Genomic DNA, 15,383 nt, shown 5'->3' on the forward strand with positions numbered 1-15,383 from the left:
ATTACACTAAGCTACTTTCACTGATCTGAGGAGCCAAAAGGGCCAAAATTGTGTCACTTCAGTAACTTCAATAAGTCTGGGTTGTGGGTCTTGAAATCAAGTTGAGGCTTCAATGACCAACGTAACTGGTGCCACTGAAGTTGAAACTACCACATATATAACAAACTTCATTTCTAACAAACAAAGAAGTTGTGACCCTTCAATATTGTGATACGATACTTTCCATGGAATCTGGATTATACTTGTCTGTGTTACCGATACTCTTGAACGACTGTCCATTTCTGTGTTACCTAGCAGTCCTGATTAGGCAGCCTTCTGTCCATGTCACCTATTAGTCCTGATAAGGCAGTCTGGTTGTTCTGTCTGTGTTACTTGGTAGTCCTGATAAGGCAGTCTTGTTGTTCCAACCATGTTACCTAGAAGCTCTGATTAGACAGTCTGGTGGTTCTGTCCGTGTTACCTAGAAGTCCTGATTAGACAGTCTGGTGGTTCTGTCTGTGTTACCTAGAAGTCCTGATTAGACAGTCTGGTGGTTCTGTCTGTGTTACCTAGAAGTCCTGATTAGACAGTCTGGTGGTTCTGTCTGTGTTACCTAGAAGCCCTGATAAGACAGTCTGGTGGTTCTGTCTGTGTTACCTAGAAGCCCTGATAAGACAGTCTGGTGGTTCTGTCCGTGTTACCTAGAAGTCCTGATTAGACAGTCTGGTGGTTCTGTCCGTGTTACCTAGAAGCCCTGATTAGACAGTCTGGTGGTTCTGTCCGTGTTACCTAGAAGTCCTGATTAGACAGTCTGGTGGTTCTGTCTGTGTTACCTAGAAGTCCTGATTAGACAGTCTGGTGGTTCTGTCTGTGTTACCTAGAAGTCCTGATTAGAGTCTGTTGGTTCTGTCCGTGTTACCTAGAAGTCCTGATTAGACAGTCTGGTGGTTCTGTCTGTGTTACCTAGAAGCCCTGATTAGACAGTCTGGTGGTTCTGTCTGTGTTACCTAGTAGCCCTGATTAGTCAGGATTACTTACCTTTGAGCGGTCAGTCTGTTTGTTCTCGATTCCGTAAATTTCCTGCAGGAGGTAAGGCAGTCCATCTACAAATTGCTTCTGTTTAAGTGGTTTGATCATGTAACTTCCATCCACAGAGCTCCTTTCTACCACAGCAAATGTCATGTGGGAGTGGTTTGAGTGGTCTGTAAGGAAAACAATTGGTGAGAATGATAAATATTACATAAGGGTGGTTGGAGTGGTCTGTAAGGAAAACAATTGGTTAAGATGATAAATGTTACATAAGGGTCGTTGGAGTGGTCTGTAGGGAAAACAATTGGTGAGAATAATAAATATTACATAAGGGTGGTTGGAGTGGTCTGTAGGGAAAACAATTGGTTAAGATGATAAATATTACATAAGGGTGGTTGGAGTGGTCTGTGAGGAAAACAATTGGTTAAGATGATAAATATTACATAAGGGTGGTTGGAGTGGTCTGTGAGGAAAACAATTGGTTAAGATGATAAATATTACATAAGGGTGGTTGGAGTGGTCTGTAGGGAAAACAATTGGTGAGAATAATAAATATTACATAAAGGTGGTTGGAGTGGTCTGTAGGGAAAACAATTGGTGAGAATGATAAATATTACATAAGGGTGGTTGGAGTGGTCTGTAAGGAAAACAATTGCTGCGAATGATAAATATTACATAAGGGTGGCTGGATAAGTGTTAACTATAATAACTATTGATGATTGTCCAATATTCAAATTTAATTCATTAATTCTGATTCAGTACATTGTTCAACTAAAAATTTAACATGAACTTTCTCTTCCAGTAATACACGAGAAGCGAATGTAGTGGTACCTACCATCATCTTCTACTACAGCATGTATCACTACAGGAATGGTCTCCTTCAGTGGGTCATACTGCCACTATCAATATAAAAGGTACTTATTTCACTTATATAACAGATAGTACTAACACTTCAATGAGGGTTTGTATTTGGATTCACTATACATATCTATACATACGTATATAATATGGATATAAAGACACTGTTAAAATCTGTATTGATTTGTAGAACTATACACTGATGTATTGAATCATTATAAACCTACATTCTATAGGTTATACTTCAAGGATGTTCTAACAGATTAATCTTAAAAAGATCTTAAGATGTTGTAGGAGTTGTATATACCTCATCATCCAAGAACTTATTGGGGTCGATGATGTGGGTGGGCTGAGAAAAGACTTGATTGGCTCCTCTTTTGTAGTGGAATGTCTCAGAGTTCATAGATTGATCTCGTGGGCGATATCTGTGTGAAGAAGCAGCCGTGAAAGCTAGTCAGTCAATGCTTAGATAGTAAATAAAATAAAACTAACCATCAAGTGACTTTAATCTTGCTTATGGTGAAAGAAATACATATGATGCCTATGTTAGCAGCATTTGCTCTCTATTTCATCAGATGATATGTTTTCTTGTTGATTTCAGAAGCATGTATTATGAATATAAATATCTTCTCCTTATCCATCAGAAATCATAATGAGACATAGGATACGTACATCAGTTGACCATTGCTGATTTCCTCCGAAGCAAAGTAGTAGATGGTGATAGCACAACGTACATCACAATCAAATGTGAACTCTATATTGTATCTACAGCCCGATGATTTCCTAGTCTTTCCATCATCTGGTAGCTGAGCAGCATCAGCTTCCTCTACTCTGTCATAATAAAATTAGTATTTTGTTTTTAAAAATGAGCTTCTACAGAATGTTTATCAGCTTCGTACACCAGATGATCATGTTGCAACTTTTTATCTTTTTTTTAAGCAAATGGGTGAAAAGTTACATATCAAAACATTTAACTATATTAGATACTGCAAAAGATATTTTACAATAATCTACTCATTTAATAGGATGTAAATGTAAATTTTATGTAGAGAAGTTTAATGGAAACACTTCTGTCTGATAGATGTAATGTAAACATGTGTCAAACACATTGTGTAACACAAATGTAATGTAAATACAGGTGTCACACAAATACAATGTAAACACTTGTCACACAAACGGTGTCATACACATGTACACTACAGGTAAGAAGATATTTCCCCCCTGAGATTTTCTGTGGTGGTTTTCTGTAATGAAGTTGAAACACATAGTAGATAGCAGTAAGAACTTAGGTCTGGGATCAGTATTAAGCTGACAACAGAAGGATGTACTAAAACCTTGTGCTACACCAAACTCATACATACTTAATTTGGATTGATTCTTGCTGACAATTTGTTGGAAATCCACTGATATGTTTTATCTTAGAACCCAAACTGTCCATTTATATGTTAGCTTAGTTTTTTTACCTGACAAATCGGAGGGAATCTTTCCTGATATTGACAAGACTCTTCAATGTCTTGGTGGGCTCATTTCCCGTAGGTGGAGGATACGGGAACTACAAGTAATGATAAATGAAATCAAAGCAGAGTCAAATATACAGCGTGCATTTTACACATGAAAGGCAAAGTGATGAAATGTATATAAAATATCTAATGAAGATTTCTTTTCAATTACAATAAATTCAAGCATTATCATTGAGTTGGTTCTTTACTTGCCTCTGATTTTGTCTCCAGTTGTGAGACTTAATCCATTTTGATGATTCTACCACTGATGAAGAATGTGGCTAGATTTTACATTGTGGTTTCAATGTACCCGAGCAATGTATTAGACAGTTATCTGGACCAGAAAGCTGATGCCTTTACTAACAAACGTTATATTACCAGACCGCTTTACTAAGTAAAACAATTTTCTGACATGCATGTTTTATTGCTTGTAAGATAAACATTTGTTTCAAACTTTGGTCATTTGGTTTACAAAAAAATATTATAATATTTTGCTACTACAGTTTCCTATCCACTTGAAAAACAGTTTCCAGGACCCTGTTTTGCATGATATGGGATAAGACTTTTTAAAAATCATTTTGGAATTTGATTTATTGGTAAGCAACTCAACAGGATTAAACTGTAAGTTGAATGCATGAATATTTGATGACAGGACTCACTACAGAAACTCTTACAAAAATTAATGATCTTTAAGTCAAAGAGATAAAGCTTTACATAATCTGAAAGAAATCTTTTAAAAGCTGACAGATGATCTTAAGACACGGTTAACATTATGAAAACAACAAGGGGCTGTAAATACCGTCAAATCAAACTACTATTCAGGACAATACATCTCCACAGTGATTTTTAGGACTCAAATACTTGAATCCTGGACCAATGCTTTTCCTTTGGGATTTTCTCATTGTATCTCTTTGTAACTAGAATCATCAAAATTTTGGAAATGCTCATTGCTGCTCAGGGCTCACTAACAAAAATCATATGAAAGTACTCATTAAGCCTACCAAGTTCGAAAGAAATCAGATGAAAACTGAGAGAAATCTTGACACAAGACTAACGTCAAGCAAAAAACAAGGGGCATTAATTCTTCCAAATACAGTTAAATCAAACTGCCATTTAGGAAAACACAATTCATTTTATGGCGATTTTGCATAACAAATTTGAAAATATTTGTTTGAAAACTATGGAAGGAGATCATCGTACAAATTCAAATTAATTACTGACCTACGGACAGACAAAAATTTTTCACATGCATATAAAAAAACATGGCTTAAGCAGCTAAGTGCAATACAATGATGTGTAGTATGTTTGTCAAGAATGAAATGACTGCAAATTACATAAGATACATATTTTTTTTTCTATAAGAAAAATTTATAAATTGTTCTGATACAGATAATTCCTTTAAACTATGTTTTTTCTTACATGTGCATCCATATTAAGGAAACTGCTTAGTCTACTCACCGGTATTGGTTTACTTCCAAGAAAATTCAGGTCAGAATTCTCTCCAAACAAGTATGCCTCAGGTTGACTCATGTCAAACCTTTCTCCACCCATTATAAAGTGAGAACCAAAATAATTACCTGTAAAGAAAAAAAAACTAATTCTGCTGAAACTTAAACCCAGGACCTCTGCTTTACTAAGTATAACATAGGGCAGCATACCTTGCCTCACAAATGTTTGTCAATAACATAGGTAAAAGGTATACTGGGTCTTGAATGTAAAATTCTTTTTCCTGGAGCATTCATGAAGGTATAAAACCAAAACACAGGATTTGTTACAAACCATCATATTATATAGGACCAAATAAGAATCATTTTTGAATGCCGTTAAAAAAAATCCAGGTGAGATTATACAACTGCCTGCAATATTCCAAATCTCTTGAGTTATATTTGTGCAATTTTCTCTAAATATTTAATATTAAAATGCCAAACTGCAGGTCATTAGGGACTGCCGAAAAAGCAAACCAGTTTATCATGATGTATGTGAAATATAGCTCGTCTTTTAACATGATCATGACCTACATGTGATACAACATGTATGCATCATCAAATAATAATGAAATGACATCTCTTTCCAGAAAAAATATTTAATGGACATGACAAAAAATTATGAAAATTAAATACCTTGGAAAATAAAGCAATATCCATTTGACAAAACAGATACTTTTAACTGTCATTCTTTGTTCACAACTGAACACTGATATTTTCTTATAGTGTTGCTTCTAAGTATGTTATTATTGCTGCTTACATAAAAGTATGATTTCTTTCACCATGATGCAGGTTTTACAACCCTTTCCATATAATCACATTGCATTATAAAATGCTATGGCCTTGCCAAGGCCAAGGTATAAAAAGGGGTGTTAATTTAACATCTCGAACAGTCAAACTGATTTGTTTCCAGAGGTGTGCTACATTTTTTCTCTCAGTAGGTACTGGTCATGGGGATCTTTTTAGTAGGTGATCATTGTTGTATCATGTGTAGTGGGAACACTAATGACACGATAATGTACATGACCCAGTTTCAGGGGAAGTTTCAAGACTATTAATTAGTGGGTGAGAGTTTCATTGTAAATATTTTATCATCATACACAAATAACTCTTGTTCAACTCCATATAATGAGTCTATTATCACTGCATTAGCTGACAGCTTTTTTTGTTACCACCTACCGAACCTAGGTTGACAACATAGGCCATAACAGACTTCGAAATCACAAATTACAAACTGGTTCCTTTGACCACTGCAAGGGACTTGATATGTTTCCATGGATATATCCAACCTGGGTTCTTGTCTTTGGGATAAAAGACTAGATGTTACCTGGGTTATCAGTGTCTTCAGGGTCAAAGACTTTGCAAAGAATGGAATAGTGTAGAAGCCGTTGAAAGTCTCTGAAGTAAAGCAGTAGAGTGTCTGGCTATAGACTAATGGAATAGGGCATTTTCTTAATGCCTTCCTTTTACAGTCACAAATGTTAGCACAATCAATTTGAATTGTTTAAGCTTACTATTACCGTTTATTATGAAAAGAAAATTCATGTATTTTATAAGAAAACTGGTTTATAAACACAAGGCTTAGTTAACTCTTAACTACGTCGGTAAAGCGTTGCAAAGAGATACAGACGTTTTCTTATCCCTCTGTATTAAACGTCCCTAAGTATTATATTGAGTATTTAGACGTGCGAAACAGCGATTTTCGGAACTCGGACATTTAAGTCCAGGACTCTTTTTTCTGTGGGGCTCAATGAAGTTTTGATAATCAACTAGATCTTTTAGTATAATGGAGCTCATCCAAATTTCGGAATTGGTGTTCTGGACTCGTCTGAAAAAAGGATCTCACAAAAACTGCCCTATCAGACAGAAATAAACATAATAACCGTGATTTTTACTAGCAACGAATAACCCTGACACCTCACCCATTTTCGGAGGATAGCGATATGCATTGTTAGAAGCATAGTCGACTTCTTCCACTCCATCATTATTTCTACTGGTAAAGGCACCCATCCTTTAATGATGGAGTGCAAAAATACCACAAATTTGGTCTTTTCTTCTCCAACAACTCGTCAAAATGGCGTGTATTATGATTCCGGTCCACTTCCATGTGTATGACGTCATGGGAACTTGCTGTAAACATAATGAATTCGCATATTTTTTTCAAACATAAGTTATTTTTTAACGGAAAATTAAAATGGCTCATAAATAAAAAGTAATCACTACTGAAAACTATAATTCATCATTATTCATTTGTGTACTCGCATTTTTACACATAGCCACGCCTTTGTTTCGAGGAATCAGCCAATCAAATCAATAATCTTGGTGACGTTTGCCTGTCAATCAAGCGAGCTCCCTTTCAACTTCCCCGATCGAACAACAACATTGGATCTATCTCGCTAAGGAAGCTGTGTTTATTTCACGCAATACGACAAATATGGAAAATTTAAAAGAACAAGTTATGATAAACCACTTTATTTCAGCGACAGGCTGCCATGTAGAGCAAGCTAAACAGTTGTTAACAGCATCAAAGTGGCAGTTTCAGGTAATGTTTTGGTGCTCTCAGGGGTTATGAAGTATCATGGCGCATGTGTTTACTTTTTAAAACGAGGTCATTGTGCCCTTTAGTCGTTTTGTTAACCATTGTTTATGCTCCTATCAACTGACGAAAACTTATATTTGTTTATTTTCAGACGGCTCTTAGTATGTTCTTTCAAGAATCGGCCATTCCTTCGTGTCGAACTTGCAACGGAAACCATACAAATGCTCACTATCCGGTAAGATCATAATATCACCCGTCTGGAGTCCATGTTGATGACATCATCATTCCTGTTGTTGTATTTACAATTTCATGTTTACAAAATGAAAAAAAAATGGTTTAGTTATAACTAACACACAGACAACAAACAGTTTGTTATCCGGTTTTTCTCTTAGTAGATTTCCTTGTCTCTCGTAGAGTAATCATAGGTTTAGACTTGGGTTATTAATGTGTTTTATTTCACTGGAACGTTCGGTTCCCGTGGAGTTGCTAGCATCTCGCTTATACGTAGAATCAAAATCGAAACCACATTGATTAAAATCTCACTACAACAATTTGAATAAATGAATGACTAACTTCTAAGAAGTCATATGTTTGTTCTCTCATGAAAAATTCTGATATATATATAGACAACAACAACTGATGATTCATTACTCATTTCATGATTACCATAACGCTTTCGGAAAAGAATTAGACTTGTCGACAGTTCTGTCACGTGGTTATATATGTATTGATACTGACTGTATAATCATATTTAAAAACTGTGGGCCAGACAACTGGCATTGTTCAGACTAAATACAATTGCTCAAAATATAAAACAATCATAAAAAAATTTAATGTGAAAGCAACTGCAAACTCATCAAAATTATTGTACTTCTAAAGATCACTTAAGAACCAAAACAATTCAATGTTTGGTGGCTGGGTTAAAATGGGAATCATGCATTTGTAGCACATTGAGAAAGTGAAGGCCAATTCAATGTAGTCATTGAGCTAATGATTATAGTATTGACATTTTGTTGTCATGTATACGATACTATGAAATAATGTTTTTAGAAGTGTTTATGTGATGTTAAAAATACAGTTTTAAGCTCAAAGAAATTTGTCCTGTTATGGTGTAAATGTGGCAAGCCTATCAAAATGGAAAGAAGAAAGAAATGTAGTTTTAAAAGATTTTGCATGTTAATACAGAATCAGTAGAGGTAGCCACATTTCTCCTTGGAAGTTTAATTTTGGGAATTAATTCAGTATTATTGTTAGTTTTAGTCTTCTTCTGAATTTTGTTAAACCTAGAGATGTCTTTGGTTGCAAAAATACATGATGTCAGTCTGTGTTGTTTGTGCAGCTGACTTGAGCAGCAGGGGCATGATCACCTGTTTCCTGATTTAGGCCTTACAAACCTTGACAAACCTTGATCAGCTGTTAACTTTGACTTTGAATAAATCAAGACGTTTAATTCAGATAAATGTCCTTCCAATTGTGTAATGTAATAATACATTGGGGTATGGTATTAAGTAATGGATTGTATAGGAAAGACAGCTATTTTCTACATTGTAAGTGCATAATGCATGGTATTTTATTGTTATTGTAGTAAATCACAAAGAAAAATAATGACAATGTTAGCCTAGGACCTCTGTACATGCATATTACAGTGTCAACATCATGTCATCCATTAAAACATCCTATAGATGTGGAAAAGTATAGGTTATTATGTCACATTTCAATAGTATATCTTATATTTAGGTTTTGTGGGGCTTTTGGCTTCAGATCCTATGGAAGTTGCAGCTCTCTTCAAGAGCCTCTTGTCACTTTTACAAGCAGTAACAATATATATCTCTGAAATAAAAAAGATTCTACCATTTTATCCCTGTACAAATTAAGATGATAAAGTATTATTGTTATTAGAACCAGTGAAGAGATGTTTTTATGTTATGGACATCTGTCACTTTTTGGTTAGGGCATACTAGGGAAGGTACCTACCCCTGTTGCTGTTTTTCAGTGGTGAATAATTAATGGAATAAATTAGTTGATCGCCTTAAGACTAGTGACCTGTCGTGGGTGTTGTCTGTATTAACATAGTTAGCAATGGCTGCCAGCAACAATATGCAAATTTAAATTTTGAGTTGAATTTGTTGTCTGTATGAAGTTTTAGAAGTAACAAAAGTGAAAATTTTCCTTTTTGTAAAAGTTAAATAGAGAGCATAGCTCAGATTTTACTATTTTACAATATAGTATTATTATTCTGAGGAAGACTCTTCAACTCTTACATTGTTTTTTTTTTTTTTTTTTTCTCAATGGTCATCAGTATTTTGTTACAGTTAGTGTACAGAAATATTGGTCTTCACATCTATAGGGAGTCTCCTAGTGTCTTCATTGTGGCCTATATAAAAGAACACTCCACTATACTGGGTATATCAGTATGCATTTTTTTTTCAAATCATTATTATTCAGTTGACAATGCCATGCCATGTGGATTTTCAAAACATTTGTTTACTATCATGAATGTGTGGCTTTGTTGTACCAGATAATATCTGCATTACAAATTTATGTAAATTGAAATAATGTCGTGATAAACTTCCTGGTTATGTTTATTGCATTTGAACTTTATAGGTTAAACCAACTCAAAATTATTCTGCTTTATCAAAATTAAAATTTCATAAACATTTAAAAGTTAATAAGATATTGTTACAGCTAGGTTATGATATCTGTAGAAACAAATGGGGGTCTTTGTTAAAAGGCATATTAAAGGAACTAAAATGATTCATTAATCAAATACTTTATATATCCATTCTCAGTATGCCTACTCAAGGAGGTTTGGATTAATCATGCCTGTTAGTGTGTCTGACACTTGGTATGACGGACATGGACACGTGTAACTTGTTCTAGTCTGGGTCAGGATCAATATGGCCTCCAGATAGAACTCACATTCATACTGTTGTTTATACTTCAGTACACAATCATACCAATCCAGTGTACTGATCATTTGGTGGTGTAATATATACATTTCTGATCAGTGATCAACGTTTGAAGAGAAGCGAAAAACACGTGTGTATACATTGTATATGCAAAAAAGTCTTCATTCACTCAAATTGTCATTATTATCCACACATAAAGAGACACGTACTGACTCATGACGGGATATTAACAGGACATAATGACACATATACAGGTAAGTATATTACCTTGACATAAACCTGGACATACACACACATGTACAGATTAGTGTATTACCTGGACATAATGACTCATATACAGATTAGTGTATTACAGGGACATAGTGACTCATATACAGATTAGTGTATTACCTGGACATACAGACACATATACAGATTAGTGTATTACAGAGACATAAACAAACATATACAGATTAGTGTATTACCTGGACATACAGACACATATACAGATTAGTGTATTACAGAGACATAAACAAACATGTACAGATTAGTGTATTACCTGGACATAATGACTCATATACAGATTAGTGTGTTACAGAGACATAAACAAACATGTACAGATTAGTGTATTACCTGGACATAATGACTCATGTACAGATTAGTGTATTACAGAGACATAAACAAACATGTACAGATTAGTGTATTACCTGGACATAATGACTCATATACAGATTAGTGTATTACAGGGACATAATGACTCATATACAGATTAGTGTATTACAGGGACATAATGACTCATATACAGATTAGTGTATTACAGGGACATAATGACTCATATACAGATTAGTGTATTACAGAGACATAAACAAACATGTACAGATTAGTATATTACCTGGACATACAGACTCATATACAGATTAGTGTATTACAGAGACATAATGACTCATATACAGATTAGTGTATTACAGAGACATAATGACTCATATACAGATTAGTGTATTACAGAGACATAAACAAACATGTACAGATTAGTGTATTACCTGGACATAATGACTCATATACAGATTAGTGTATTACAGAGACATAAACAAACATGTACAGATTAGTGTATTACCTGGACATAATGACTCATATACAGATTAGTGTATTACAGAGACATAAACAAACATGTACAGATTAGTGTATTACCTGGACATAATGACTCATATACAGATTAGTGTATTACAGGGACATAATGACTCATATACAGATTAGTGTATTACAGGGACATAATGACTCATATACAGATTAGTGTATTACCTGGACATAATGACTCATATACAGATTAGTGTATTACAGAGACATAATGACTCATATACAGATTAGTGTATTACAGGGACATAATGACTCATATACAGATTAGTGTATTACCAGGACATAATGACACATGTACAATCAAACCTCCAAACACATCACAGGGGTACACCTAATCAAACCTCCAAACACATCACAGGGGTACACCTAATCAAACCTCCAAACACATCACAGGGATACACCTAATCAAACCTCCAAACACATCACAGGGATACACCTAATCAAACCTCCAAACACATCACAGGGATACACCTAATCAAACCTCCAAACACATCACAGGGATACACCTAATTAAACGTCCAAACACATCACAGGGGTACACCTAATTAAACGTCCTCCTGGTCTGACACATATACAGGTTTTGTACACATCAGCTAGTAACAAAATACATGCTGGTATGATTATATAATTGTCTGTTTGAGAGCATTCTCTCATCAAGAAAATGCATTGAAACTATGTCACATCGTGATTTGGATTGTAAGATGCACATGTTTATATACACACAGGATATGTATTACACATGATTATATGTAAGAGATATACACATGCAAGTACATGTTTATGTATTATAAAGTAACACACACAATTATGGCATGTTATTAAAAACACATGGTTTGATAGTATGGAGTTCTATAGATACTTAAAGTGACCTTGATGACCTTGGATTGGAACTTGACACAAACTTGCAAGTTCAACCAAGGTCTTCACAAACTGCTTTCTCATAGTCATAAAGTGACCCTGACTTTTTAACCCTGTGTTTTGAACTATCTTTAATCTAAACCTCTAAGGAAATTATTTGAATTAATAAATATTATCTTAAATGAAAATTCCCCCAAATCAGTAACCCAAGAAATTAACACTAGTTTGTTCATAAAGTTTGGCTGCATTTGTTTTTAGTGATTCATGTGAGGTGTTTACAAATCTAGTAAACATGCTCTGACTGAATGTATATGTAGGAGGAAAGCATAAACAGCTGCTGTTTTGATTGAAGGGGTTTACTGTGTGATATTTGATGTACTAATTACTGGTTGTGAATGAATCAGTGTGTAATACTTTCCTTTCTGTTACAGCTCTGTACGCCTGCTAATACTCCAGCTACGCCACCCAATTTCCCAGATGCACTCGCTGCATTATCAAAACTTTCAACAACAGAAAAATTCAGCTCATCTCCGTATGCCACATCACCTCAGCAGGTTGCACATTCTCCAAAAGGGATGGAGATAGAAACACAGCGATAGTAAGAACAGGTGCGCTGTTTTATCTTCTGGAGATGATGATGGAAGAACGGATGAGGAAGAAAAAGACTTGTGTTATTCGTCCATTCTTAGAGGGAGGAAGGTGGAGGGATGTAAGGACATGCTGAGCCATGGGTGGCCAGTGGGTCCTTTTAGGATGTTTTACATGTATTGGAAACAAAGTGCTATAATACCTTAATTGGATACCTCACTTGTAGTGTATACCCGTACTACCATCAGACATTTTTGTGGAAAGACTAGTTCTTTTCCACCTAGTTATGTGTGTTTATCCAAGTGTCTGACATTAGTCTGAAATACCCTCTATAAATTTCTTGATGGTAAGTTTTATTTTCAATTTGATCACTATTGATATGATGTAGTGCTGTGTGAGGATGTGTGTGATATTTATGAGTTACTGTGATCAGAGGAGAGAACGATTGAAGAGTAAAAGTTGTTGCTTAATCATGATAGATATATTTGCCTCATATCCCGATCAGCGTTTTAGTTTGTACGGGAGGTTTGTCATTTATCTCTGCCTTTTTATGAGGCAGTCAGTGTGAGGGTGCCATTGCTGTATATGTTACCGGGAAATCACAGTCCTGACTGACTTCAGCACCTGGTCCTTCTCACTTATAGTCATACTATCATGTCTTTCCTTATTTAACATGCACCTCGTTGGTCTAACATATAGAAAACTCCTTCATGATCAGTACAGCAATTTATTTTACAAGAAATTTCTTATTGTGTGAATTTTGTTGACATTTTTATAATGATCATGTATTTGAATAGTTCAGTTGTAATGATTAGAACATTTTTAAGTTGAATTGATAGACTCTCAACTGAGGTTCATAATCATAAATTCATGTTTTTCTCCTGGAATTTGTACTTCATCATCATTGCGTACAATCAATTCATCTTACATCAGCATATGTTTTACTTTATCATGTTCAACTTGTACTGGTGTTGCTGTTTTACTTCCGTTAAGTATAAAGAAATAATCTAGGAAGCTATGATTTTATAGAACGCTTAATTATAGAAATGAAACTTGGTACATACGTACCAGTCTGAAGTTGTTGAGTTCAAAAAGGAAAAATACTGTCATTTTAGTGTCATTACTTTACCTACATTTTGATACATTCACCAATAAACTGCATCAAAATTTTATCATTATCATGAAACATTGGAAATTGAAATTGTTGATCATGTTGATAATAACATCTTAAATTCATCTGGAACCCAACAAACTTCAGCTGTAGTTGTATTTAAGCAACTCTTGGTTACATACACACAGATACTAACATAACTGCCTTTTTCAGATTTATATTCTATTTTGCCTTTATTACATATGTTTGTATGTTTTGTATTTTGTATCAGGTTTTGCTTGTTATAGATCAAATGTGTACATGTATTTTGCCCAAAGTTTTCTCATCATCTCATAGCTGGAGAGAACTTAACACATGTTAATTAGTCTCAATTTGTATGAATTTTGTATATACACGTTATTCTAAACTTATTAATATTAGACAAAGTTGATGTTTTGTTGATAAAAATATTGACAAGTCTGCAGCTCCTTGTAATATGTAAAATGATGATTGTACATGTATTAATACCATGAGAGCAAATTTATGATAACTCTATATGATATTGTTGTACAGAAGTACTTTTTCTGTTGTCATGTTCACATGTGAAAGACATTGTCAGAGAAAGGCAGTTATATATAGATACCACATGATTTCCGTGAGTAAATAAAAATCTTAACAAGACTCAAATGTCTCGATCTTTTATTGATATTTGCAAGTCTTCTCCTACAACTGGTGCATCATTAGAATACATTTGCCTCATATATTTTTGCAGTATTCAGCAGTGACAGAAAACAACTGCAGTTTTAGCATGAGTGGTAATTTGACAGAATTACTCTCTGAATAAACTTAAATATGTTGAGAAATATAAATAGTTGCTGAAAGAAGTGATTTTACATGTAATGAACAAGCTGATTTATGAAAATTCATAAAATGGCTGTTATATCCAGTGAAGTGTGGAACTTTGTATCCACACAGTGCAGTTATTTTAGCATCCATCATCAGGCAAAATTCAGCATAATTAACTTGTTTCAGGTAAACACAGATTAAACAACAAATCTGTTTGTTTCAATAGTCTGGTTTTGAATCAGTGTTGCAGGATAAATAGAATACTCGGTCAGTGTCTTAAAATATGATCTGTATTTAGGTTAAGGAGAGAAAGACAAAAGTGACTTGCCACTATGCAGCTTATGTTTTAAGACATTGACCATGTATTCTATATGTATTTTTTGTATATTGCATTTTCAATATATATTTGTGTATAGTGTAAACCTTGATAAACTTTATATGTACCTGTAACACCTGAGTGTACATGTTATTGTAACACCTGACCCCGTGTGTACATGTCATTGTAACACCTGATCCTGTGTGTACATCCTATTGTAACACCTGATCCTGTGTGTACATGGCATTGTAACACCTGACCCTGTGTGTACATCC

At 34.5% G+C, this 15,383-nt stretch overlaps 2 protein-coding genes across 3 annotated transcripts in view; one reads left to right on the forward strand and one right to left on the reverse strand.

Moving 5' to 3' along the window:
* LOC132562842 (probable E3 ubiquitin-protein ligase MGRN1) overlaps nt 1–6,926 on the reverse strand; it is a 29,035-nt gene extending 22,109 nt beyond the window's left edge. For both annotated transcript variants that reach the window (XM_060227616.1, XM_060227615.1), the window contains exons 1-7: nt 6,772–6,926; nt 4,824–4,942; nt 3,330–3,418; nt 2,539–2,697; nt 2,174–2,291; nt 1,844–1,907; nt 1,018–1,181 (exon numbers count right to left, since the gene is read on the reverse strand). In XM_060227616.1, the coding sequence (XP_060083599.1) occupies nt 1,018–1,181; nt 1,844–1,907; nt 2,174–2,291; nt 2,539–2,697; nt 3,330–3,418; nt 4,824–4,942; nt 6,772–6,859 (801 nt within the window). In that variant the 5' untranslated portion in view covers nt 6,860–6,926. The remainder of the gene's footprint in view (nt 1–1,017; nt 1,182–1,843; nt 1,908–2,173; nt 2,292–2,538; nt 2,698–3,329; nt 3,419–4,823; nt 4,943–6,771) is intronic.
* A 281-nt stretch (nt 6,927–7,207) lies between these two features.
* Nucleotides 7,208–14,627, forward strand: LOC132562829 (UBA-like domain-containing protein 2-A). Its single transcript, XM_060227603.1, has 3 exons — nt 7,208–7,391; nt 7,540–7,623; nt 12,700–14,627. Exons 1-3 carry the CDS (start codon nt 7,284–7,286, stop codon nt 12,865–12,867), a joined length of 360 nt encoding a protein of 119 aa, XP_060083586.1. The 5' UTR covers nt 7,208–7,283; the 3' UTR covers nt 12,868–14,627.
* Nucleotides 14,628–15,383: the final 756 nt, after the last annotated feature.

The sequence above is a fragment of the Ylistrum balloti genome, unplaced genomic scaffold (genome assembly GCF_031769215.1).
Source record: "Ylistrum balloti isolate Yb309-2 unplaced genomic scaffold, AGI_CSIRO_Ybal_v1 Utg371528, whole genome shotgun sequence".
Classification (NCBI taxonomy): domain Eukaryota; kingdom Metazoa; phylum Mollusca; class Bivalvia; order Pectinida; family Pectinidae; genus Ylistrum; species Ylistrum balloti.

What these genes read in the sequence shown, in the direction of transcription:
- LOC132562829 (XM_060227603.1), top strand. Translation starts at nt 7,284, where the DNA reads ATGGAAAATTTAAAAGAACAAGTTATGATAAACCACTTTATTTCAGCG. An exon ending in CATCAAAGTGGCAGTTTCAG is followed by an intron (nt 7,392 to 7,539) that starts GTAATGTTTTGG and finishes GTTTATTTTCAG; the next exon opens with ACGGCTCTTAGTATGTTCTT. An exon ending in ATACAAATGCTCACTATCCG is followed by an intron (nt 7,624 to 12,699) that starts GTAAGATCATAA and finishes TTTCTGTTACAG; the next exon opens with CTCTGTACGCCTGCTAATAC.